At 45.3% G+C, this 26326-nt stretch overlaps 1 protein-coding gene across 1 annotated transcript in view; it reads right to left on the bottom strand.

Annotated features, from left to right (window-relative positions):
* Nucleotides 1-3273, bottom strand: part of LOC139264391 (A disintegrin and metalloproteinase with thrombospondin motifs 16) — a 469636-nt gene extending 466363 nt beyond the window's left edge. The window contains exons 1-2 of the mRNA XM_070880768.1: nt 2737-3273; nt 2477-2588 (exon numbers count right to left, since the gene is read on the bottom strand). Coding sequence (XP_070736869.1) covers nt 2477-2588; nt 2737-2850 — 226 coding nt within the window. The 5' untranslated portion in view covers nt 2851-3273. The remainder of the gene's footprint in view (nt 1-2476; nt 2589-2736) is intronic.
* Between the last annotated feature and the right edge of the window lie 23053 nt (nt 3274-26326).

Genomic DNA, 26326 nt, shown 5'->3' with positions numbered 1-26326 from the left:
TGTCTGTCCCACCTGTGACCGAGACTGTAATTCCCATTTTGGATTGTACAGTCACCTGAGAACTCACTTTCAGAGTAGAAGCAAGTTTTCTTTGATTTTGAGAGACTGCCTATGATGATGATGACTAATATAGAAACAGGTACAGAAATAACAAGAAGTAGGAGCAGGAGTAGGCCATATGGCCCCTCGAGCCTGCTCCGCCATTCAATACGATCATGGCTGATCTGATCATGGACTCAGGTCCACCTCACTGCCTGCTCCCCATAACTCCTTTTCATTTAAAAAACTGTCTATTTCTGTCTTAAACTTATTCAATGTCCGAGCTTCCACAGCTCTCTGAGACAGTGAGTTCCACAGATCCACAACTCTCAAGAAATTTTTCCTCATCTCAGTTTTAAATGGGCAACCCCTTATTCTAAGATTGTGTCCTCTAGTTCTAGTCTCCCCTATCAGTGGAAACATCCTCTCTGCATCCACCTTGTCAAGCCCCCCTCATAATCTTATACATTTCAATAAGATAACCTCTCATTCTTCTAAATTTCAATGAGTAGAGGCCTAACCTACTCAACTTTTCCTCAAGACAACCCCCTCATCTCCAGAATCAACCTTGTGAACCTTCTCTGAACTGCCTCCAAATCAAGTATATCCTTACGTAAATATAGAAACCAAAACTTCACACAGTATTCCAGGTGTGGCCTCACCAATACCCTGTACAACTGTAGCAAGACTTCCCTGCTTTTATACTCCATCCCCTTTGCAATAAAGGCCAAGATTCCATTGGCCTTCCTGATCACTTGCTGTACCTGCATACTAACATTTTGTGTTACATGCACAAGTACCCCTAGGTCCCACTGTACTGCAGCACTTTGCAATCTCTCTCCATTTAAATAATAACCTGATCTTTGATTTTTTTTCTGCCAAAGTGCATGACCTCACACTTTCCAACATTATACTCCATCTGCCAAATTTTTGCCCACTCACTTAGCCTGTCTATGTCCTTTGCAGATTTTTTGTGTCCTCCTCACACATTGGTTTTCCTCCCATCTTTGTATCATCAGCAAACTTGGCTACGTTACACTCAGTCCCTTCTTCCAAGTCGTTAATATAGATTGTAAATAGTTGGGGTCCCAGCACTGATCCCTGCGGCATCACAAGTTACTGGTTGCCAACCAGAGAATGAACCATTTATCCAGACTCTCTGTTTTCTGTTAGTTAGCCAATCCTCTATCCATGCTAATATATTACCCCCAACCCAGCGAACTTTTATCTTGTGCAGTAACCTTTTATGTGGCACCTTGTCAAATGTCTTCTGGAAGTCCAAATACACCACATCCACTGGTTCCCCTTTATCCACCCTGCTCATTACATCCTCAAAGAATTCGAGCAAATTTGTCAAACATGACTTTCCCTTCATAAATCCATGCTGACCGAATTTTGCTTTTCCAAATGCCCTGTTACTGCTTCTTTAATAATGGACGCCAACATTTTCCCAACCACAGATGTTAGGTTAACTGGTCTATCGCTTCCTGCTTTTTGTCTGCCTCCTTTTTTTAAAAATAGGGGCATTACATTTGCAGTTTTCCAATCTTCTGGGACCTCCCCAGAATCCAGGGAATTTTGGTAAATTACAACCAATGCATCCACAATCCCTGCCGCTACTTCTCTTAAGACACTTGGATGCAAGCCATCAGGTCCAGGGGATTTATCCACCTTTAGTCCCATTATCTTACTGAGTACCACCTCTTGAGTGATTGTGATTGTGTTAAGTTCCTCCCCCCCTATTGACCCTTGACTATCCACTGTTGGAATATTGTTAATGTCAGTTTCCTATTGTAAAACAGTTTCACTGCAATCGAAAGTCCACATTTGGGCTATAAACCCTTTAACAATTCGGAGGAAGTGTTTATAGCCAAAACGTCGATTTTTGTCCTCTGCACAGATGCTATCTGACCTGCTCGGTATTTCAGTGTTTTTGTATTCGGATTTGCAGTATTTTGCTTTTTATTTTCACCGTAATCAAAATTTGACTATTAAACAATTAGTCTCAACTCTTTTGGGGGACAAAATAAACAGTTAGATCAAGTGCCCCCCGATCTGGGGGACAAACAATTAGTCTCAATGTACAGAATTTTCAATAAAAGGCAAACAATCAAGGTTAAATTTACAAGTGATTAAACTGGTTCTGCCGTTATGCTTAACTCCATAGGTGAGGAGTCCGGAGTTCCAGCCCACTTCTCAATTCTGCACTCAGGGGGACTGCAGTCACCAAACCTTCTCACTGTCCGCTCGAGTTGTGTGTTGGAGCACCCTCTAGCGTTTTAGTGACGCCCGTTGCATTTCTAACACAGGACTCGATTTGTAATTACAAACGGTGCTTTTTTTCGCCACGTAAACATGAATGCAGCATGCCCCGAGTGTTGGCGTGGCACTGGCAGTAGTGGCATCCTTTATCACACCCAAACGTCTTGACACTCACCGCTGTTGTCAGCCAGCTCCAGCGACCCAAACGGTGACACATGATGGACTGTCCTCTCGCCTCCAGCCACTGCAGCAGTTGCGACATGAATGGCTTCACCAGCAAAGTCACTCTGAAAGATACAATCAGACAGCAACAAACATGGATTGAAATAATGAATTTATCTGAAACTTTGCATTTGAAACACGACCTGTTCTAATATATCCAATTTACAATACAGAAGAGACACACCACTACGTAAATACACAAGTCTACCGTGCCTTGAGGAGAAGTCCCATCAGTATCAGAAGCTGAAACACTGCAAACACTCTTCTGAAAAACCACCTCCTGCCAATAACCGGCAAAGGGCCCATTACATCCTCCAAAACCTGCATTGTTCTGTATGTTTTCAGTGTCAGAGGAGGAAACTTTTCTTTTAACTGTAGCACCTGATAAAAAGTTTTTGATGTGGGGGGGGAAAGTAGTTCACTAAATAAAAGTTTTGCTTCCCAATGCTCAGAGTTTGCTGGTCGGGCGACAGTGCGGGAGGCAGTCGGCTTGTGCTGACAGGTACATTGGGAGCGGAAGCCCCGGCTCAAAGTTGTGTCTCCAGCCGCTTTGCACAGGCACTGCCCCCGGTGTCCTGCGGCCGCTTCTGTTCGCTCTCCTTTCTGGCGGTTGCTGAGGTGAATGCCGCACTCTGCTCTTTCTAACCTGCTGCTCTGTGACCTGCAGGAAGCCGGCTCTCTCTCTCTGTCTGTCTGTCTGTCTGTTGCTGTTAGTTTGCAGGCAATATTGCAGCTAAAGCCGGGCTGCTCTTGCTCTTAGTCTGCAGTGTGTTGACTGTATCTGTCTGCAGTGCTGCACTGACTGAGCGGCAGCCCCAATGCCAGTGCCCTATCACTCTTACACTCTCACATGTGGCTTTGTGAGTAAATCTCTCTCCCTCTTCACTGACACACACACACCGGCTTTTTTGATTGACAGCCGGCTCTGGCCAATCAGCGAACGCAGATAGCGCCGAGCTGTCAATCATTGGGCGACAGGGGCGGGGCTGCCGATCCGGGGGTGGGCACGAGCTCAGTCGCATCCACAGAGCCAGGTTAGCCTCAGCCCAGGAGAGGCGAGAGTTCGGGGCCCAGAACAGGCGAGGGCCATGGGTCTGCAGGGGCCAGCCCACACTGCGATATGTGTGCGCACTTGGTTAAACCTTGCCACTGGGCCAAGACCTAGCTTTGTTGAGCCCGTGTGGTGGCTGGTGTGCAGCAGCCACCACACGTTAAAATAATCCACGCAGAAGCATCTTCCACCCTTCAATATGTAGTTTGGGACTGGAATATCAGGTCCTTCATTGAAACACCTATGAACTCACCCCTTTTTGGCATGGAAGCAAGTCATCCTCGATACGAGGGACCATCTAAGAGAGACTGCAGGGGCTTTGGGAAAGTTGCTATTCGCAACCACAGTCACTCTCTCTGCACTTTACAATTGCAGTCACGAACAAACCTATTATTGATTTAAAAAGAGCAGTATTCAAAGGGTTAAATACATATACTGTACTCCGTTTGCAGTTTCATATTGTGCTCAGGAAAGTCGGGCGCAAATCAATTTCTAGACCATAATTGCGTTCACTCCCGCTCACTGATTCATCCTCTGATTCACACTCACTTTCACATTCACACTCTTAAACCCTCATTCACCCACTCACTCAAAAATTCTCTCAATTACTCGTCGTCATTCTGCCCTTGAAACTGACCGCAACTTTGGGATTTGGCACATGCGATACCCCCCTCCCCCCCCACCGCCACAGAGCTGGCAATCTGTGTAATCACCAAATCAGGAAAACTGATGGAAACCTTGGCTCTTCCACAGTAATTACACTGTTAAATTCCTCACTAAAAGTTAGACCAAAAGGATTAGGTGTAACTGGGGTTTTAACAGTGCATCGACAGCTAAACATAGGTTTTATTAAACTGCATCCCTGTACGCATGGAGCTGGGCACGGGAACCAGCCAGTCACTCATGAGCGTTCAACAATTCGAAAAGCTATGGCCACTCAAAGCCAGTAGACCCAAACTAGAACGCATTGAGACACAACTACGGACGTACACCAAAGAAATCATTCCAGTGCTAGGCAGTGCAATGTTGGCGGTCACACACAATGGATCGGTGAACCGGCTGCCCCTCTGGATTGTCCTGGGCAATGGCCCCGCACTGTTGGGGAGGAGCTGATTAGCTGAGATGAACTGGAAATGGGGGGATGTGCACGCAATGTCATCTGTGGAGCGAAGTTTGTGCTCACAAGTCCTACAACAATTTGAGTCACTATTCTAACCTGGCGTCGGGACGTTCAAAGGTACCAAAGTGGTGATACGCATCACCCCGGACGCCAGACCAGTGCACCACAAAGCCAGAGCGGTGCCGTATGTGATTCGGGAGAAAATTGAGAGAGAATTGGACCGTTTGCTGAGAGAGGGCATCATCTCGCCTGTTGAATTCAGCGACTGGGCGAGCCCCATCGTTCCCGTCCTAAAAGCGGATTGTTCTGTCAGGATCTGTGGCGACTACAAGGCCACTATCAATCGGGTGTCCCTACAAGACCAATACCTGCTCCCGAGAGCAGAGGATCTTTTCGCCACGCTGGCAGGCGGCAAGCTGTTCACCAAGTTGGACCTCACTTCAGTCTACATGACCCAAGAACTGGCCGACGAATCTAAACTACTGACCACTATCACTACGCACAAGGGACTGTTCGTTTACATCAGGTGCCCGTTTGGCATTCGATCAGCGGCCATGATTTTTCATAGAAACATGGAAAGCCTGCTCAAATCCATTCCTGGAACAATCGTATTTCAGGACGACATCCTCATCACGTGTCGTGACACCGAGGAACACCTCCACAACCTGGAGGAGGTGCTACGTTGACTGGACCAGGTAGGCCTGCGACTCAAGAAGTCTAAATGTGTGTTTTTGGCTCGTGAGGTTGAGTACCTGGGCAGGAGGGTTGCTGCAGATGGGATTCGGCCCACCGAATCCAAAACAGAGGCAATTCGACGAGCGTCCAGGCCCGGCAACACATCGGAGTTGCGTTCATTTCTGGGACTCGTGAACTATTTCATGAACTTTCTGCCGAACTTAAGCACGTTGTTGGAGCTGCGTCACATGCTCCTGTGTAAGGGTTGTGATTGGTTTTGGGGGGACTGTCAAGAACGGGCTTTCAATCGGGCGTGGAACCTACTTTGTTCAAATAAGTTATTGACCCTGTACAACCCCTGTAAGAAATTGGTTCTGACATGTGATGCATCGTCCTATGGGGTTGCAGCAGAGTAATGCTGAGGGCCAACTACAACCTGTGGCTTATGCTTCCAGGTCACTCTCTCAAGCAGAACGGGGATATGGGATAGTTGAGAAGGAGGCACTCGCATGTGTCTATGGTGTAAAAAAAATGCATCAGTACCTTTTTGGCAAGAGGTTCGAATTAGAAATGGACCACAAGCCGTTAACATCCCTGTTAGCAGACAGCAAGGCTGTCAATGCCAACGCGTTAGCTCGCAGACAGCGATGAGCTCTCACGCTGGCTGCTTATGACTACTCCATCCGGCACCGGCCTGGCACCGAAAATTGCACTGACGCGCTCAGCAGGCTTCCACTGGCCACTACTGAGGGGGCAGCAGAACAAAGCGCTGAGATGGTCATGGCCATTGATGCCTTTGACAGCGCAGGTTCCCCCATCACAGCCCGCCAGATCAAAATCTGGACAAACAGAGATCCCCTCCTATCTCTGATTACGAAATGTGTCCTGACTGGGGATTGGGCACCCACACACGGAGCATGCCCTGAGGAGGTCAGACCGTTTCACATCGGATGGATGAGCTCTCCATCCAAGCCGACTGCCTGCTATGGGGCAGCCAGGTAGTCATGCCCCAGAGGGGCAGGGAGGCATTCATCAGGGAACTCCACAGTGAGCATCCAGGCATCGTGCTGATGAAGGCCATTGCCCGGTCACATGTTTGGTGGCCGGGAATTGACTCAGACCTGGAACACTGTGTTCACAGGTGCACGACGTGTGCCCAGCTGGGTAATGCCCCCAGGGAGGCCCAGCTCAGCCCATGGCCCTGGCCCACCAGGCCATGGTCACGTATTCATTTAGACTACACGGGCCCGTTCATGGGAAAAATGTTTCTCATTGTGGTAGATCCGTACTCGAACTGGATCGAGTGCATCATTTTGAATTTGTGCACGACATCCACCACTGTGGAGAGTCTATGTGCGGTCTTTGCAACCCACGGCTTGCCGGACATCCTTGTTAGCAATAATGGCCCATGTTTCATGAGCTACGAATTCTGGGAGTTCATGTCGGGCAATGGCATCAACCATGTCAGGACAGCACCGTTCAAGCTGGCCTCCAATGGCCAGGCGGAATGTACGGTCCAAATCATTAAGCAAGGTATGCTCAGGATTCAAGCACCCTTCCTTCAATGCCGCCTATCGCGCCTCCTGCTGGCCTATAGGTCCCGACCGCACTCGCTCACGGGGGTCCCGCCTGCTGAGCTACTCATGAAACGAACACTCAAAACTCGGTTGTCCCTCATTCACCCAGTCCTGACCGACATAGTTGAGGGCAAGTGCCAGTCCCAAAACGAGTACCATGATCGAAATTCAAGGGGGAGATGTATAGAAATAAATTACCCCGTATTTGTCCTCAATCACGCCGTGGGGGCCAAATGGCTTGAGGGTACTGTAATAGACAAAGAGGGTAACAGGGTCATCGTGGTTAAACTTAACAATGGGCAGATATGCCGTAAGCATCTGGACCAAGTAAAAAAAAGGTTCAGCATGGACACTGAGGAACCCGAGGAAGATCATGAGATGGTGCTCACACCACCGCCAGTGAACGAGCAACAAGAACATTCAGCAGCATGCACAGTCCCGGCGGTCAGCCCGGACAGGCCAGAATCACCACAGGTGACAGACACTCACGCCAAGGCTCAACAACCAGAGCCCCAACTGCGGCGCTCCTCGAGGGAGCGTAGACCACCTGAAAGACTTAACTTATGATCCCAATAAGACTTTGGGGGGTGGTGATGTCATGTATGTAACCTCTATGTAACACCACTACAATACTGTATATACTTAAGCAATGCACAGCTTGACCACAGGGGGTGAACTTGTGGGAGACACTCCTTACCTGGTCATCCAGGTATATAAAGGGAGATCCCACGCAGGGTCATCTCTTCTTGGTCCTGTGAATAAAGGTTCAGGTCATAGAGTGACCTTGTCCATAGAATGTCCCTCGTGTGGGTTTTGTGCCATTGAGTAAGGACATTACACTCACTACAGTCCGTTGATTTGAATTAAATGCCGGGAAACCTGAAGTTCTTGCAAGATCCTGTTGCAAAGCGAACTTCGGGGCCAGCAGCGAACGCCTTTGCTTTGCTGCTGACTGCTAATTCCGAGCCTTACACTTGCTTTCTCACTCAGTCTGACTCTTATACTCACTCTCAATCTCTCATTTCCTCACCGAATCTTTTACGCAATCACACTTTCCCTCTCTCTTGCTCACGTAATCATTCGCGCTCTCACTGCTTCACTTACTCACTTCCACTCTCTCACTCGCCTATTTTATTCTCATGTCCACTTACTCTCTCACACATTCACCCTCAGTCTCATTTATTTTCTTATAGAAACATAGAAACATAGAAAATAGGTGCAGGAGTAGGCTATTCGGCCCTTCGAGCCTGCACCACCATTCAATATAATCATGACTGAGTATCCCATTCCTGCTTTCTCTCCATACCCCTTGATCCATCATTTTTTCTCACCATCATATTCACTCATTCACATTCAAGCTCATGCATTCTCTTGCATGTAATCATTCACACTCTCTCACTCAGTACATCAGCCACATTACCAAGGAGAAATGGAACTGTACACTGATCCCGCAGTGAGAGAGGACTGTACCCTTATCTCAGGGTGCGAGGGATTGAATTCCTTTTAAATCTCTTTAGTTTTGAATAAAGCTAAAGAGATACAAGATCTTTTACAAGATTCCCTGTTTATTACTTTGCTTCATTCTAACTTCCTGACCACACCTTTCAGCCAGTAGTTTATATAATGAATTATGGCATTACCTCCATGCAAAGCATGCAAGTTTAAAACACAATCGTTAGCACTAAAATAAAGAATGACACTAGCCGGAATCTTTAACTTGAAGTCAGGTTGCATGTGTGTGGGGTGCATTGTGGGTCGGGAATGCGATGTTGTGAGCAGCGAGTTGTTCAGTGTGACAGTCACAGAAGGAAAGTGAGCAGCTGCTGAAGCCAGAGGGGTTGCACCTTGTAGAAGGACTTGGAAAAGTAAAAAGACACAATCCTGTGTGCACATGATTGTATGAAGAACTGTTAATGTTAAGTTTCAGTTTTTTTTAATGACACAGAAAAAAATTATTTCTTTGCACCACTTATCCATTTTTGCCTGCTACCTTGGAAGTGGCTTTGTCACTTGGAGTGAAAGGTGAAACATTACTTAACTTCAAGCAGTGAACGTTTGGAGATCTGGAATGGCTTGGTCATTGTAGGACTGCTTTGTGGTGTTGGGGTGCAGAAGGAAACTTTGTAGAGCATGGGGCAGCCATATGGATGCATTTGAGCAAGTTAAGTAAATCTGGCTCTGATGTGGCAATCCCTGGCCTTCCGGGCAACACTGTGTGCCACTGATGGTGCCATCTCCACCTTAGGTTCCTCCTCCTCCTCCTCCTGCTCATCTTCCACCTGATCATCCTCCTCCTCCTCTGACGAGACTTTGTGCTTTGCTCCTCCTGCAGCTCCAATCCTCACAGCTGTGCTATGTTGTGCAGCGCGCAGCAAACAACGATGATTCTGGAGACCCTGGCTGGTGTGCACTGAAGGACTCCTCCAGATCTGTCAAAGCATCTTCATCAGGCCTATTGCCTGCTCTATGACACATCTAGTGGACATGTGGCTCTCATTATGACACTTCTTAGCCACAGTACTTGGCGTCCTCAAGGGTATCATGAGCCACGTCTTCAGTGGATAGCCCTTATCTCCAAGTAGCCAGCCGGTAAATCTGTTTGGACGTGTGAAGTGCTGAGGGAGGGTGGACTGGCGCAGCACGAAAGAGTCATGCCAGCTGCCAGAGTATCAGGCGCACACATGCTGCAGATTGAAGGAGTGGAAGCTTTTGCAGTTCACAACCAATCCTGGGTGATGAGGAGATGCCTTGATGGCCACATGTGTGCAGTCAATGATGCCCTGCACCTGTGGGAAGCCAGCCAGAGCGGCAAAGCCGAGCACACGCTCAGTAACACTGGCTTCATCAGTGGAAAAGTTGACATAATTGGCTGACTTGTCAACCAGGCCATCGGTCACCTGGGTGATGCATTTGTAGGTGGCCAACTGCGAGATCCCACAAAATGTCTGCTGCAGATCCCTGGAAGGAGCCTGAGGCGAAAGTTGAGGGTGTGGTGATTTTGACAACCACTGGTAAGGAGTGTCCTCTGGACAGCAGGTCTTGTTCCAGCAAGCTATAGATGTCTGCAATGACCTGGCGCATTAGCCTGAGCATCCTGAAGCACTGCTGCTCAGTCATATCCAGGAAGCTGATCCTCTGCCTGTATACCCTTGTGTTGGGGTATCACCTCCAGCCATGTGCTGACATCAGGTCATTGAGGAGAAGGCTGCTGTTGTGGTTGCTGCTGGTGTGGCTGGTGTTGATGGTGCTGGTGCTCATCTTGGTCCCATTCTGAGGTCCAAGGTGAGTGAGCATAAGCAACATTAATGTTGATGTAATAGAAGACAGATAAAGTGGAGATAAAAGGCCCAATCCCTCAATATTGTGATTGTGACTAGCAATGTGGCGAGAGTGGCTTCCTAGGTTGCAGAAATGTCCTACAAACTGCTGACAGCTGAACCTCTGCACAAAATGGAGTCAGCAAGAGCCTTTCCATTTGTCAAATAATCAGGTGTAACGTGGAAATATTTATGTGTTTTTCCCAGCTAACAACATAAGAACATAAGAAATAGAAGCAGGAGTAGGCCATACGGCCCCTTGAGCCTGCTCTGCCATTTAATACAATCATAGCTGATCTGATCATGGACTCAGGTCCTTTGCCCTGCCCACTCCCTATAACCGTTTATTCCCTTATCGGTCAAGAAACTATCTATCTCTGTCTTAAATTTATTCAATGACCCAGCTTCCACAGCTCTTTGAGGAAGTGAATTCCACAGATTTACAACCTTCTGAGAGAAGAAATTCTTCCTCATCTCAGTTTTAAATGGGCGGCCCCTTATTCTAAGATTATGCCCTCTAGTTCTAGTCTCCCCTATCAAGTGAAAAGATCCTCTCTGCATCCATCTTGTCAAGCTCACTCATAATCTTTTTACATTTCGATAAGATCACCTCTCATTCTTCTGAATTCCAATGCGTAGAGGCCCAACCTACTCAACCTTTTCTCATAAGTCAGCACCCCTCATCTCCAAAATCAACCTCGTGAACCTTCTCTGAACTGTCTCCAATCAATTAATGCCCTCACAACAATGGCCACTGAGCTTCCACCTTCCCTTTTCAGGCGAGGTTCCCGAGGTGTGAGTTACCCATGCTTTGAGGATATAACGAGCATGGTGGATAGAGGTGTACCAATGGATGTGATGTATTTAGATTTCCAAAAGGCATTCGATAAGGTGCCACACAAAAGGTTACTGCAGAAGATAAAGGTACGCGGAGTCAGAGGAAATGTATGAGCATGGATCGAGAATTGGCTGGCTAACAGAAAGCAGAGAGTCAGGATAAATGGGTCCTTTTCGGGTTGGAAATCGGTGGTTAGTGGTGTGCCACAGGGATCGGTGCTGGGACCACAACTGTTTACAATATACATAGATGACCTGGAAGAGGGGACAGAGTGTAGTGTAACAAAATTTGCAGATGACACAAAGATTAGTGGGAAAGCGGGTTGTATAGAGGACACAGAGAGGCTGCAAAGAGATTTAGATAGGTTAAGGGAATGGGCGAAGGTTTGGCAGATGGAATACAATGTCAGAAAATGTAAGGTCATCCACCTTGGAAAAAAAAACAGTAAAAGGGAATATTATTTGAATGGGGAGAAATTACAACATGTTGCGGTGCAGAGGGACCTGGGGGTCCTTGTGCATGAATCCCAAAAAGTTAGTTTGCAGGTGCAGCAGGTAATCAGGAAGGCGAATGGAATGTTGGCCTTCATTGCGAGAGGGATGGAGTACAAAAACAGGGAGGTCCTGCTGCAACTGTACAGGGTATTGGTGAGGCCACACCTGGAGTACTGCGTGCAGTTTTGGTCACCTTACTTAAGGAAGGATATACTAGCCTTGGAGGGGGTACAGAGACGATTCACTAGGCTGATTCCGGAGATGAGGGGTTACCTTATGACGATAGATTGAGTACACTGGGTCTTTACTCATTGGAGTTCAGAAGGATGAGGGGTGATCTTATAGAAACATTTAAAATAATGAAAGGGATAGACAAAATAGAGGCAGAGAGGTTGTTTCCACTGGTTGGGGAGACTAGAACCAGGGGGCATAGCCTCAAAATACAGGGGAGCCAATTTAAAACCGAGTTGAGAAGGAATTTCTTCTCCCAGAGGGTTGTGAATCTGTGAAATTCTCTGTCCAAGGAAGCAGTTGAGGCTAGCTCATTGAATGTATTCAAATCACAGATATATAGATTTTTAACCAATAAGGGAATTAAGGGTTATGGGGAGCGGGCGGGTAAGTGGAGCTGAGTACACGGCCAGATCAGCCATGATCTTTTTGAATGACGGAGCAGGCTCGAGGGGCTAGATGGCCTACTCCTGTTCCTAATTCTTATGTTCTTATGTTCAGAAGTTAAATACAAATTCTACTGTTAAAAACCCTCTTAAGGGTCTCTCAACAAGCATTTAAGTACTTGAATGAGGTCACCCACCTCTCGCGAGTGGGTCCGTGGTGCTCCTCCAAATGTGCCTGCGTTACATGCGGAAGCCGGTGGGATGACGGTGGGATCCGGACGCGCTGGTAATTTCGGCGATTCTTAGTGCTGACCCACCCCCAAACCTGCACGCTCAGCAATGGGAAAATTCTGGCCAATGTATCTGTTAAAATTTGAAAAACCTTTTTCCAAACAAAGAAAAATGAAATAAATGGGAGATCTCCAAGTAATTCTGCTGGATGAATTCCATACATATGCGTGGTGTTTGGCTGGAATATTGACAGCTGAAGTTGGCTCCCCTCGTCATGCATTTGTTATTTCTGACGTATTTTCCTGTAGCAATTTCACATGTTTTAACTTTTCAGAGTCTTTTTTAAGTGAGAAGTTTGTTTGTAATTTAATGTAATTTCACTTCTGTTTGGACAAATCTTGGCACGAACAGAGATAGGCAGAGGCTGTGTGAGCACTGCAGTTCACTACAATTACAAATAGTGCTGATATCACACTACTCTGGAGGCACAGAAATTCTACAAAAGATATATTCCACTGTAGGCAGCAATGTTCTCGGTTTATACACAGTGCTTTCTTTTCTGTACAGCATACATAGAAGGCATTCCATTTTAGACTGTCAGATATGCAAAATATTTCAAGAAGGAACTGAGCCTCGCAATCCATGAAATTATGATGTTTAATGTTTCTGGTAGTGCATTAATTAAGACATTCACATGAAATTCCTATTTTATTTAAACAATTATTTTACATGGGCTAACAAATGTGTTAAAATGGTGCACAGAATAATTTTATGCAAACACGTTAACCCGTGAATTACCAGAGGAAATTAAATCTCTATATTAACTAAAATGTAATGTTTTATTTTTGCTATGCCTTATATTTCTTGGTGAGGTTATAACTTATTTCAGTGCTATCTTAAATTGTTTTCACAAAGCGTTTGAAAGTTCTTCTGGTCACCATGTTATTTTACATCATGATTTGAAACAATGGAGACGTGACATAATGCCACTTTTTCAAATTTGTATTTCTTCTTGGAAAACATGAGGCTGTTTCCTTTTGCAAAGGGGAGCGTGGTGTTTGGTGTAGTTGTCCTGGATGTTTTGTGATTGTAATCAACCTGAAAGTGCTCATTGTCATCTGCTATTTTGCGTTTGTTAGTACCTGTACATTAAGGTGAATATTGAATTTTCATCTTTTTTTCAGTAGGCTCTCGATTTGTGTTTTTTTCTTGTGTCTGTTTTTATAGTGGTCTGGGTCTGGTTGCTATAGTGATTCTTGCAAAATTGGCACTCTAGAGAAACTTTAACGACTTCAGCTATGAATGTCTCAGTCTTGCAAAATCAATATTTGAATACATGTTGGAGCTCTTCTTAGATCTGTTGTTAATTAGAGAACTCAGTTATTTTATCACTAAGAAAACATACAAGTAAACTATATATTAAATTTTCCTTCATTTTCCCTCACAAAAAACAAAGCAGAAATCCTATTATTTGCTAGTCCAAAATTTTGAGTCCATATTACTGGATGGGGGTGGGGAAGAAAGGCCTCAATCACTGTATCTCAGCAATCTGATTCTTTTTATCTGATGATACATGGTCAAAGTCAGATACGCAGTGTGCTTGACGATTATAGACCTTGGTGGAAGTGTGGGAGCTGACGGTGCAGGATTCCAATTCCATTTATGTTGAATTGAAATTATATATATTTTTATATTAAGCTCAGTGGAGATGATGGTAGCCCTGAGTCTGTATTAGAATGGTTTGATAAAAATTATACAATTTGCTTCTTAAAGACAGAATGAGTTCTGCCCCAATTTATAATCGGTAGGTAGTAAGAAACATCATAAAAATGGCAAACTCACGTCAAGATAAATGAAATACAAGATTTGTATCAACTATTTAGGGGATAATAGACATGTTAAAACTTCCATTAATCAATACCCAATATGTTGATTTTGTTTAATCTAGTGCAGTCCAGATGGCTGCTCAATTGATAATGTTCTCATAGGTAATTTCCTCTGGCAAAAATGGTGTGTCATTATAATTCTGATTTTCTAATACAAAGCTAATGGTGATATAACACTAATTTTAAATAGCTGTAGGCTTTATACGTATCAAAAGGACTCAACATAATTTTTAGTCACTGATAAAGTTTGTGATAAAAACATAATTTTAGTGCTCTTTCTCATATCTGCAATTCACTTTTTGCATATATTAAACTGGAATTTTCCAAAATGTGCCATTGACGTAGTTGAGATGTAGCGGATAGAGCTCAGTCTCTGTGTCACTGACACTTTTACACAGACACATACCCAAATGCTTTTGGAGCACTTTATCTTTAAGTCTCAACAAAAAAAAAGTATAAGTGCAAACTTATTGAATGTGTGAAATGCCAATAAAATAACTTCATAATAACTCCACACGTACTTCAAGTAACCTTTCTACATTGAAAGCAACTTCCATGCATTGGATGTGATACTATATGCAAAAATTTTGCTATACCTATAATTTGACACCTCAAATCGCTGGAGAAATACCACCAGCAATGTCTCTGCATGATCCTATAAATCCCCTGGGGCGACAGACGCACCAACGTTAGTGTCCTCAATCAGGCCAACATACCCAGCATCGAAGCACTGACCACACTTGACCAGCTCCGTTGGGCGGGCCATATTGTTCGCATGCCTGACACAAGACTCCCAAAGCAAGTGCTCTACTCTGACCTCCTACACGGCAAGTGTGCCCCAGGTGGGCAGAGGAAACATTTCAAGGACATCCTCAAAGCCTCCTTGATAAAATGCAACATTCCCACCAACACCCGGGAATGCCTGGCCAAAGACCACCCCAAGTGGAGGAAGAGCATCCGGGAGGGCGCTGAGCACCTCGAGTCTCGTCACCGAGAGCATGCAGAAAACAAGCGCAGGCAGCAGAAGGAGCGTGTGGCAAACCAGCCCCACCCACCCTTTCCTTCAAAGACTGTCTGTCCCATCTGTGACCGAGACTGTAATTCCCGTATTGGACTGTTCAGTCACCTGAGAACTCATTTTTAGAGTGGAAGCAAGTCTTCCTCAATTTTGGGGGACTGCCTAAGATGATGATGATACCTATAATATATTTAAAAATTGCATTAGTTGCACTTCCTATCTATGAATCCTTGCTTCCCACTGTCACATTTGTATCACATGTTTGTGTCAACTTTTCCCATTGTAAATAAACATCCATATTTTAATAGAAACTGCCTGTGTAAACTTATCATGCTGTAATGAAAACTCACTGTAGAGCTTCAGTTTTGCATCTCTCAACTGCTTAGCCAGTAGTGCTGAGAAACCTGTATGCTCCAATCAAGGATATTGTATTTTTGATTTTTAGAGAGGAGTGCAACCTGCCTCCAACCCGCCCACTGGTTTAACAGAGGTACAATTGGATGCCAGGGAGAAAACTACTCGCCGAAGTTGGGGATTTCCTAATTGGTTGCAGGTGGGTAATTATTGGCAAATTAACGTCTTTAGGAGATGCTAATGAGGTATTTTAAAATTATTTTTAGCTTGGCTCCAAATTTTACCTCAACAACATGGGTTTCTCGGGGCTCTGGAAAGTGACCAGGGAAACGGAGCAGAGTTTGAGCAGCAGTTTAACTGGGTATTTAAACTTGTCATTGTCCCATCTGAATAAAACCTCACTTATTGCAGCTGCTGTCTCAGTTCACTCTGGCAAATGTTTGGCAGAGTGCTTGTGTGGATACAGTATTTTTTCAACCTTTGGCGATTTCAAACTGACAAGATTAGGATGGGAGGCAACTTGGGATGTGTTTGACAGCACATTAGAAGAGGAAGACCATCACTTTCCATGGCAGCGATGGCATGCTGTGGTGGGATCAGCACATGCACAGGGAGAGGTGCACAGGAGGGAGGTGCAGAGGAGAGAGGTGCAGAGGAGAGGGGCCGAGGTCACAGAAGGCTATTATTCATGTCACAGGATTTACAGACAGAGGCTCAGTTTCCTTAAGCTATCGGAAGAGCAGTGTTTCTACAGGATCAGGTTGTCATGTCAGGTGGTGGCAGAAATCTGCAGCGTTCTAAAGGAAGACTGTCTCCCTGCTGGACTTGGTGGCCATGCAATACCAGTGGCTGTGAAAGTGACCACTGCCCTCACTATTTCATCTCTGGAATTCATCATGGGCACTACTGAAGGCATATCCAGGATCTCCCAGTCAGCTGCACATAAATGCATAAAGCAGATGGATTATTTACCAGGGTCGGCAATTATGTAAATTTCCTCTGTGCTGACAATAGCCAAAATGAGGGGGCACTTGGATTCGCCTCTCTGGCTGGATTCCCACAGGTAAAGAATGCCATTGACTGCACACATATGGCAATATGAGCAAAACCACGGCAACCAGGAATTTTTAGGAACTGTAAATGATATTCGTCCATCAACGCGCAACTGGTGTGCAACCACAAGAAGAGGTTCATGCAGGTGTGCGCCGGATTCCCTGGGAGCTGTCATAATGCCTTCATACTGCAGTGCAATATCCCAGATCTTTTCGTTCCAGGAAGCTGACTTAAGGGCTGCCTCATAGGAGACAAGGGATACCCACTTCCAACTTAGCTCATGGCACTTATGAGGAACACCACCAATGAGGCACAGGAGTACTACAACGGGAGCCACATGACCACCATCGAGCAAGCCAGCAGAATGTTGACCATGCGCTTCAGGTGCCTAGATAGGCCTAGAGACACCCTTCAGTACTCAACTGCAAAGTTGTCCAGGATAATAGTGGTGTGCTGCATTCTGCACGACATTGCACAATAGAGAGGATGCAGATGGAGCAGGATGAAATGACTCATCACTCATCTTCGGATGAGGAAAACATGGAGGAGGATCAGCAGGAGGAGGAGGAAGAGGTTACATTGCTGCCTGGCATGCCAGGGATGCCCTAATATTGTGAAGGTTCACCTAGTGGGAAACATAACAAATGGAATCCTGAGCTCCACTCACACCACAGCACCATTTTCCGCCCCCCGGTATCTAATAATGGGCAAGGAGTGGAAGTGGTGCTAATCAATACATTTTATGGAACATTATAACAAAAGGAAACTTACCAACATAACATTTTGTCAAACACCCATGTGCAAACAATTGGTGAATGACAATTTCTTCAACTTAAGCTCCCTACTGCTTCTATGTGGTACATCCCATGTGGCTTCAGTTGAGGTAGAGGCAGGTTGCTCAAATCCCTGCCCTGACTGCTGAGATGCTTTTACCTTATGACCTCTGGGTTTTGGAGCCCCTGAGGGCCCCGGCAAAGACTGCTTCACCAGCACCTGTGCAGGAGCAGAATTGGCCATCGGGAGATGAGGCAGGATGTTGGGTACTGACTGAAGGGGCGCGGGGGCAAAGGATGAGAAGTGGGAGGGCTTTCCGTGGAGTTTCCACTTCCATGTCCCCTTTCGCCATCATCCTTCTCCTGGGCCAGCACCACATTACTCCTACCACTCTGCTAGAGAGCAGCTTGGTGCAGATCCGTGACATGTTGTAATGCCACGGCTATGGTATCTGTCATTTTGTTTAAGCCAGTAGACAAGTTGGCATCCAAAGTCTGCATGGCCATGGTCATGACCTGCATGGACTTATTTGAGAGCTTGCTTGAATCTAGATGGAGGCGGAATGTCTCTCCATGGCAAACTTCTCGCAATTCCCTGCACCACAAGTGCACTAGCAATCGAGTTGGACTCCTCCACCCTCTTTGCTATTGTGCAGAGTGTGCATGGCACGTCTATCGGTACCTCACTAACTTGATAGTATATCTCTAGCAGTTTCCTTCTCAATGATAGCCCCCAGGGTTCAGCATCTGTGTCTAGCTGAGCATAGCATGGAAAGGATTGCGCCCCTCCCCCCCAACCGAAACTCTCCATAGCTGCCCCTGCCATCAATGTCTGCTCATGCTCATGTGGTCCTCTGAGGAATTGTCCTCATGGATGTCCTGCAACACTTGTTTGTACACGTGCATGTCCTGAAAGACAAAAGAAAGGGATATGATTTAGTCGTGGCAAAGTCACAATCTTGACAATCATCATACCCAGTCTTCTTATTGTTCAGCCATTGATTAAATAAAGTCAGCAGATGTATGTTAGAATTATTTGGAATTTTGTTGCCAGCTATCTGTGAGCTCCACTTTCCATTTCCGAATGAGTGGGATGCAGATGTGTTACTTATCTCCATGGCATCCTTGTCTGTGAGCTGGACTATTTATGGCTGCCCACCTCCAGTACTGACCCTCTACATTGCGTTTTGCACTCTCTTCTCCTACAAGGGGTAAAAAAAAGTGATATGTGAGTGAGTAAAGATGAGGTCTTCACCTGATGAATGCAATGCATTCAGTGAGAGTAACTATGACACGCATGCATCACATTGCATAAGGATTGGGATGAGTGGTAACAGTGGATGGATAAATAAGAAGTAGATGAAGTTCATAGAATGTGAAGGCTGGGTGCTGCTGAAACTTGAATGGGTGTGATGAGTGATGTGATTGAGAACACTTAGCAAGATAGAATGAAAAGGCAGGGTAGTTAAAGCACAGGATGTAGTTGAATCAGTAAATCTACTTACTTTTCCTGACCTGTTTAGGTTATTAAACCGCTCCAAGACTTGGCACAACACTCCTGCTACTCACCTCCTCAGCTAGCTCCAACCACGCCATCTTGGTGACAGCAGCAGGTTTCATCCTCCCTTTGCTGGAGAAATATATGTCCCACCTCCTCTTGATTGCACCCAGCAGTAATTCCAATGATGCATCATTGAATCTGGATGCTGCCCTTGCTCTATGTCCACTGTCTATCTTAAGCATCTCCAATTTTGATTTGTGCACTGTCCCTTTAAATACAGCTGAAATTGCACCATCTGGGTACACATCACACCCGCTGTGCAGCTTGTAGATGGTAAATCCGGAAGTCAAAATTAATTGGTACAGTTGAGTTGAGATCACAGAATTTAACTCTCTCGGTTGACTTCCGGGTTTCCCCCACTCAATTCGACTACTACATCCAACACCACCCCACCCTCCCCACCCCTGCTACGGCACGGAAGCCGCCTTCATATTAATTTTGGGGCTTAAATCTCTGCTTTCCAAATTGCCATATGTTTTGATATTTAATTATAGGTAGTATGTTTGTGTTATGTATGTAATAACTCGATAGACTGAATACTGTAAACTCATTCAGGTGCAAACCGGGCTCAAATTTATTCGGGCCCAAAGTGCCCACATTACATGGTGGCTTGCTTTATATACCTGGCCCACGCACATGTACGTACAGCCCAATGACCTCCAACAGTGGCGTACCCGGTGGCTAATAACCCCAAACATACATACATGACAACATCCCCCTTCAAGATCTTAGTATTACTCTTTTTACAAGTTAAGACGGTCCGAGGCTTTCCGTTCACGAATTGATCGTCTCAGTTCAACTCCAGTTCTGGGCAAACGTTCTGAATCAGTTATGACTGGAGGCTGGGTGGCCGATCTGATGGAAGTGGCAATGACCATGTCGGAGATTGAAAGTCTAGATTCATTGATGAAGGCAGAGTCCTCTGATGAATGACTATAGATTGGTTGGTCACTGATCGTATCTTCCTCAACTTGTTCCAGTTCCTCCGTGTGCTGCAGCTTTATCTGATCAACATGTTTCCTGTATGTTTGCCCATTCTTGAGCATGACAATAAACACTCTGTTACCCTCCTTGGCCGTTACTGTACCGGCGACCCACTTGGAACCTTGACCATAATTTAGTACATACACAGGATCATTAACAGGGATGTCGTGTGACACAGCAGCACGATCATGATACCACTGCTGATTTTGACGTTTGTTTTCAACATGATCGTTCAAGTCAGGATGGATGAGAGAGCTTGGTCTTGAGGCCTCTCTTCATCAATAGTTCAGCAGGGGAGACCCCGGTAAGCGTGTGGGGTCTTGTCCTGTAACTAAGCAATATGCATGACAAGCGAGTCTGCAGTGAATCCTAAGTTACATGTTTCATACGCTGCTTGATTGTTTGGACAGCACGCACTGCTTGACCATTAGGAGCAGGTTTGAATGGTGCTGGCCTCACATGTTTAATACCATTGAGTTTCAGGAATTCTTGAAACTCCAGACTTGTGAAGCAAGATCCATTGTCGCTCACAACGATGTCAGTCAGACCATGAATAGCAAACATGACATGAAGGCTCTCAATGGTAGCTGTGGATGTACTGGATGACATGATTATACACTCTATCCATTTGAAATATGCATCCACCACAACAAAAAACATCTTACCCAGGAAAGGACCTGCAAAGTCGATGTGGATCCTCGACCATGGTTTGGATGGCCACGACCACAGACTCAGCGGAGATTCCATTGGTACTTTGCTTAGCTGGATGCAAGTGTTGCACTGATGCACACATGATTCCAGATCAGAGTCACTTCCAGGCCATCATACATGAGACCTGGCAATGGCTTTCATCATGACAATACCGGGATGAGTGCTGTGTAGATCACGTACAAATTTGTCTCTGCCTTTCTTAGGCATAACAACACAATTACTTCACAGTAAACAATGTGATTGAATGGATAGTTCGTCTTTGCAACAGTTGTAAGGTTTGGTCTCATCACACATTTCTATAGGTATAGCAGACCAATCACCACAAAGGTCACAACGTTTTACAATCGATAAAATCGGGTCCTGTCTGGTCCAGGTCCTAACTTGTTGAGCAGTGACAGGGGTTCCTTCACTCTCAAAAGCATCCATAACTAACAGTAGATCTGCAGGTTGTGGCATCTCCAACTCCGGTGTGGACAAAGATAGATGGCTCAGTGCATCGGCACAATTCTCGGTGCCAGGTCTATGGCGAATGGCATAATCATAGGCAGATAATGTCAGCACCCAGCTCTGGATGCGAGATGATGCATTAGTATTGATATCTTTGTTTTCCAAAAATAATGAAATGAGTGGCTTGTGATCTGTTTCCAGTTCAAACCGAAGACCAAACAGGTACCGATGCATCTTTTTAACCCCATACATGCAGGCTAAAGCTTCTTTTTCTCCCAAGATGTAGGCTCGTTCCGCCTTTGACAAACTTTCCGAAGCATACGCAACAGGTTGTAGTTTACCCAACTCATTCGCTTGTTGGAGCACGCAGCCAACCCCATATGATTAAGCATCACAGGCCAATACTAGATACTTACACGGATACAATGCACCAGCAACTTGTTAGAGCAAAGCAGATTTGTAGCTTACTCGAAAGCTCTCTCTTGAGACACACCCCAAATCCAGTTGTTGCCTTTTCTGAACAGCATGTGCAGTGGCTCTAATAAAGTGCTCAATCTAGGTAAGAAATTACTGAAATAGTTGAATAGACCAAGGAACAACCGCAGCTCCGTCACATTCTGAGGCCTGGGTGCATTTTTAATGACCTTGATTTTCGAGTCTGTAGGCCTGATGCCATCAGCAGCAATCTTCCTCCCCAGAAATTCAACTTCCGGTGCCATGAAGATGCACTTCGAACGCTTCAGCCTGAGTCCCACTTTGTCCAGACGATGTAGAAACTCTTCAAGTTTGTTCAGGTATTTGGCGGTGTCACAACCTGTGACCAGAATGTCATCTTGAAACACAACTGTTCTAGGGATGGACTTCAGTAGACTCTTCATGTTCCTCTGAAATATGGCTGTAGCCGAGCGAATTCCAAAAGGACACCTGTTGTAGATAAACAGTCCTTTATGAGTGTTGATGCACGTAAGTTTCTTCGATGTGTCGACAAGCTCCTGTGTCATATAGGCCGACGTCAGATCCAGTTTAATGAACGACTTCCCACTGGCTAGCATTGCAAACAGGTCATCAGCCTTCGGTAATGGGTACTGATCCTGTTTTGAAAATCGGTTGATTGCAACTTTGTAGTCTCCACAAATCCTGACAGTGCCATCATTCTTCAAAACAGGAACAATGAGACTGGCCCATTCGTTAAATTCGACTGGTGATATGACCCCTTCACGTTGGAGTCTGTCCAGCTCAATTTCGACCTTCTCCCTCGTCATGTATGGAACAGCCCGAGCTTTGTGATGGACGGGTCTTGCACCCGAGTCTAGGTGAATCTGCACCTTGGCTCCCGGGAAATTGCCGATGCCCAGTTCAAACAGTGGGGGAAACTTGCTCAACACTTGAGCACACGAAGTGTCATCCACCGATGACAACGCTTTGATATAATTCCAATTCCATTTGATTTTTTTGAGCCAATTCCTGCCGAACAGCTTTGGACCATTTCCTTGAACGATCCCTAATGGTAGATAATGAACCACACTATCATACGACACCTTGACTACTGTACTGCCAATCACCGGTATGAGTTCTTTAGTGTAAGTACCCAACTTGGCATTGACTGGACTCAGATTAGGCTTCACAGCCTTAGTGTCCCACAGCTTATCGAACGTCCTTTGGCTCATTATGAACTGACTCGCACCCGTGTCCAATTCCATCGATACCGGCACGCCGTTTAGTTTCACATTAACCATTATCGGTTGGCTCTTTTTCAGGAATGAATACAGTCCATATACTTCCTCCTCGGGTATCCCGGTTGCCAGGTCCGCGCTGGACTGGTCGTCATCATCCACGTGGTGAGTTGCAGCATGCTTGCTCAGTTGTGGACACAGTCGCTGAAAGTGCCCCACTTTCGAACAGCCTTTACAGATGTACTGTTTAAAATGACACTGATGATACCGATGATTGCCCCTACAATGCCAACAGGGTGAAATCAGATTCATAGCCATTGGCGGACTTTAAGCAGCTACAGGTTTCGCATACACAGTAGGTAGCAATGAACAGGCAGTGTTGTTTAAGCTAATTCTCAAGTGATTCTCAACACCGATAAGCTAAGTAGATAAATGTAAAGGCACTTGCATTCATCACCTTGGAATGCCTCGAAGAGCTTTCAAACAACATATTATTTGTGGTGCGCCATGACTTTTATTTGTTTCTGCTCGAAAAAGTAAATTGGAGACTAGATGCGAGAAAAGAATATTTCAAATATGCTATGGGATATAACAACAAAAACAACAACAACTTGTATTTATATAACGTAGTAAAATGTCCCAAGGCACTTCACAAATGTGTTATAAGACATTAACAAAATTTGACACCGAGCCACATAAGAAGAAGTTACGGCAGATGATCAAAAGCTTGGTCAAAGAGGCAGGTTTTAAGGAGCGTCTTAAAGGAGAAAAGCGAGGTAGAGAGGCGGAGAGGTTTAGGAAGGGAATTTCAGAGCTTAGGGCCCGGGCAGCTGAAGGCACGGCCACCAATGGTTGAGCAGTTATAATCAGGGATGCTCAAGAGGGCAGAATTTGAGGAGCGCAGATATCTCGGGGGTCAGTGAGGCTGAAGGAGATTACAGAGATAGGGAGGGGCGAGGCATGGAGGGATTTGTAAACAAGGATGAGAATTTTGAAATCAAGGTGTTGCTTAACCAGGAGCCAATGTAGGTCAGTGAGCACAGTGGTGACGGGTGAATGGGACTTGTTGCGCGCTATGACACGGGCTGCCGAATTTTGGATGACCTCAAGTTTACATAGGGTAGAATGTGGCAGGCCAGCCAGGAGTGCTTTGGAGTAGTCAAGTTTAGGGGTAACTAGGGATGAGGGTTTCAGCAGTGGATGAGCTGAGGCAGGGGTAATGTTACGGAGGTACAAATAGTCGTTTTTTGTTATGCCACGGAATGTGGCCGGAAGCTCATTTCAGCATCAAATATGACACCTAGTAATAAGGCTGTATCTCAGGATAAAATCTACCTTAGAAAAACACTATGGTGTAGATTTTCAACTTGCCACCTGGGCATAAAACTGGTGTTGCAGATTGTCCGCCTATTATAGAAACCGCCCATGTTTAGCAGCTTGAGTTTGACACCCAGGCGGCATGTTTAAAATCATCTCCCATATAATGTATGTAACATTATGAGATGCGTTGAAGTGATAGGCAAAAGAGACACTTGAAGATTATAATACATTGAAAGGCTTAACAACAATCACTTGCCGCTATATAGTACCCAACATCCCAAGGTGCTTCACAAAGGCAAAATCAGATAAAAATAAATGCCTCACCAAAGAAGATGTTGGGAGGAGTGACCTTTCATTCCTTAACTGTGTGTTATTTTACTTGATATCAATGTAAGATTGTTTTCTTTTCTCTTTCTATTGCAGGAAATTGTCAACGGTAAGAAATTTATCGTTGAGGTGAATCAGTATAATCTCAGATTTGATATGCTAAAATTTCACTTAGGCCAGAATTGCTAGTTTAATTTTTGAACATTTGCTGATTTAAAAATGAGTTTTAAGCTCAAAGGTTCTCCTGGTAGGAAAGCACGGTGGAAAATGGACCTGCTTGTTTTGTAGGACAGGGAATAGCAATGTTGCGAATATTTATAGTTTTGCCAATTTATTGATCTCACACTTTTATTTTAAAATGTGTGATTCTGAATATAAGAAAAGCAGTGTTAAATTCCATGGCCTAGAAATTGGGCCACTTTCCACCATGTGTTACTGCCACGGTCCTGGCCGCTGCTCTAGTGCCCTTCTCTCGCATGGGCCTCGGCGGCCGCCAATTTGGTGAAGACTTCAGCATTGCTGATAGCAGAATTGGCCCTGGAAATGTGAATGAAGAGAGGGCGACGTTAGTCAACGTGCAACGCCAACTTAACATCACCTCAGCGATCTTCAAGTTTAGCACTGAGTTCAGCGTTGGGTCCTAAGCTCACCTACTGTCAGCACCTCTTAAAGGATACACGCATTTTCAGGTAAGTTTGCATTTAAGCATTTGGACCGTTTTTTTACATTTTATTGAAGTGGTGGTTTGATGCAATAGATGTTAAAAAAAAATTAAGTGTGCAGGGAGTACAGGGTGTGCTGTTTAATGCTTGCAAGACCTCAGATGATAAAGGAAGTTTTCTGGGCAGACAGAAAATGCTGGAAATACTCAGCAGATCAGGTAGCATCTGTGGAGAGAGAAACAGAGTTAATGTTTCAGATCACCTAAAATGTTATCTCTCTCTCCACAGGTGCTGCCTGACCTGCTTAGCATTTCCAGCATTTTATGCTTTTATTTCAGCATCCACTCGCAGAGGGAAGAGGAAAAGAGGAAGACGTAGAGGAGGAAGATGCAGAGGAAGAAGACGCAGAAGAGGAGGAAACATAGAAACATAGACACATAGAAAATAGGTGCAGGAGTAGGCCATTCAGCCCTTTGAGCCTGCACCACCATTCAATATGATCATGGCTGATCATTCACCTCAGTACCCCATTCCTGCTTTCTCTCCATACCCCTTGATCCCTTTAGCCGGGAGGGCCACATCTAACGAACTGGCCCAACAACTTTCTGTGGTAGAGAATTCCACATGCCCACAACTCTCTGAGTGAAGAGGTTTCTCCTCATCTCGGTCCTAAATGGCTTACCCCTTATACTTAGACTGTGACCCCTGGTTCTGGACACCCCCAACATCGAGAACATTCTTTCTGCATCTAACCTGTCCAATTCCGTCAGAAATTTATATGTTTCTATGAGATCCCCTCTCATTCTTCTAAATTCCATTGAATACAAGCCTAGTCGATCCAGTCTTTCTTCATATGTCAGTCTTGTCATCCCGGGAATCAGTCTGGTGAACCTTCGCTGCACTCCCTCAATAGAAAGAATGTCCTTCCTCAGATTAGAAGACCAAAACTGCACACAATATTCCAGGTGAGGCCTCACCAAGGCCCTGTATAACTGTAGTAAGACCTCCCTGCTCCTATATTCGAATCCTCTCGCTATGAAGGCCAACATGCCATTTGCCTTCTTCTCTGCCTGCTGCACTTGTATGCCAACCTTCAATGACTGATGTACCACGA

This window comes from Pristiophorus japonicus, chromosome 5, assembly GCF_044704955.1.
Source record: "Pristiophorus japonicus isolate sPriJap1 chromosome 5, sPriJap1.hap1, whole genome shotgun sequence".
Classification (NCBI taxonomy): Eukaryota; Metazoa; Chordata; class Chondrichthyes; family Pristiophoridae; genus Pristiophorus; species Pristiophorus japonicus.
This window is presented reverse-complemented; position numbering and strand designations above follow the sequence as displayed.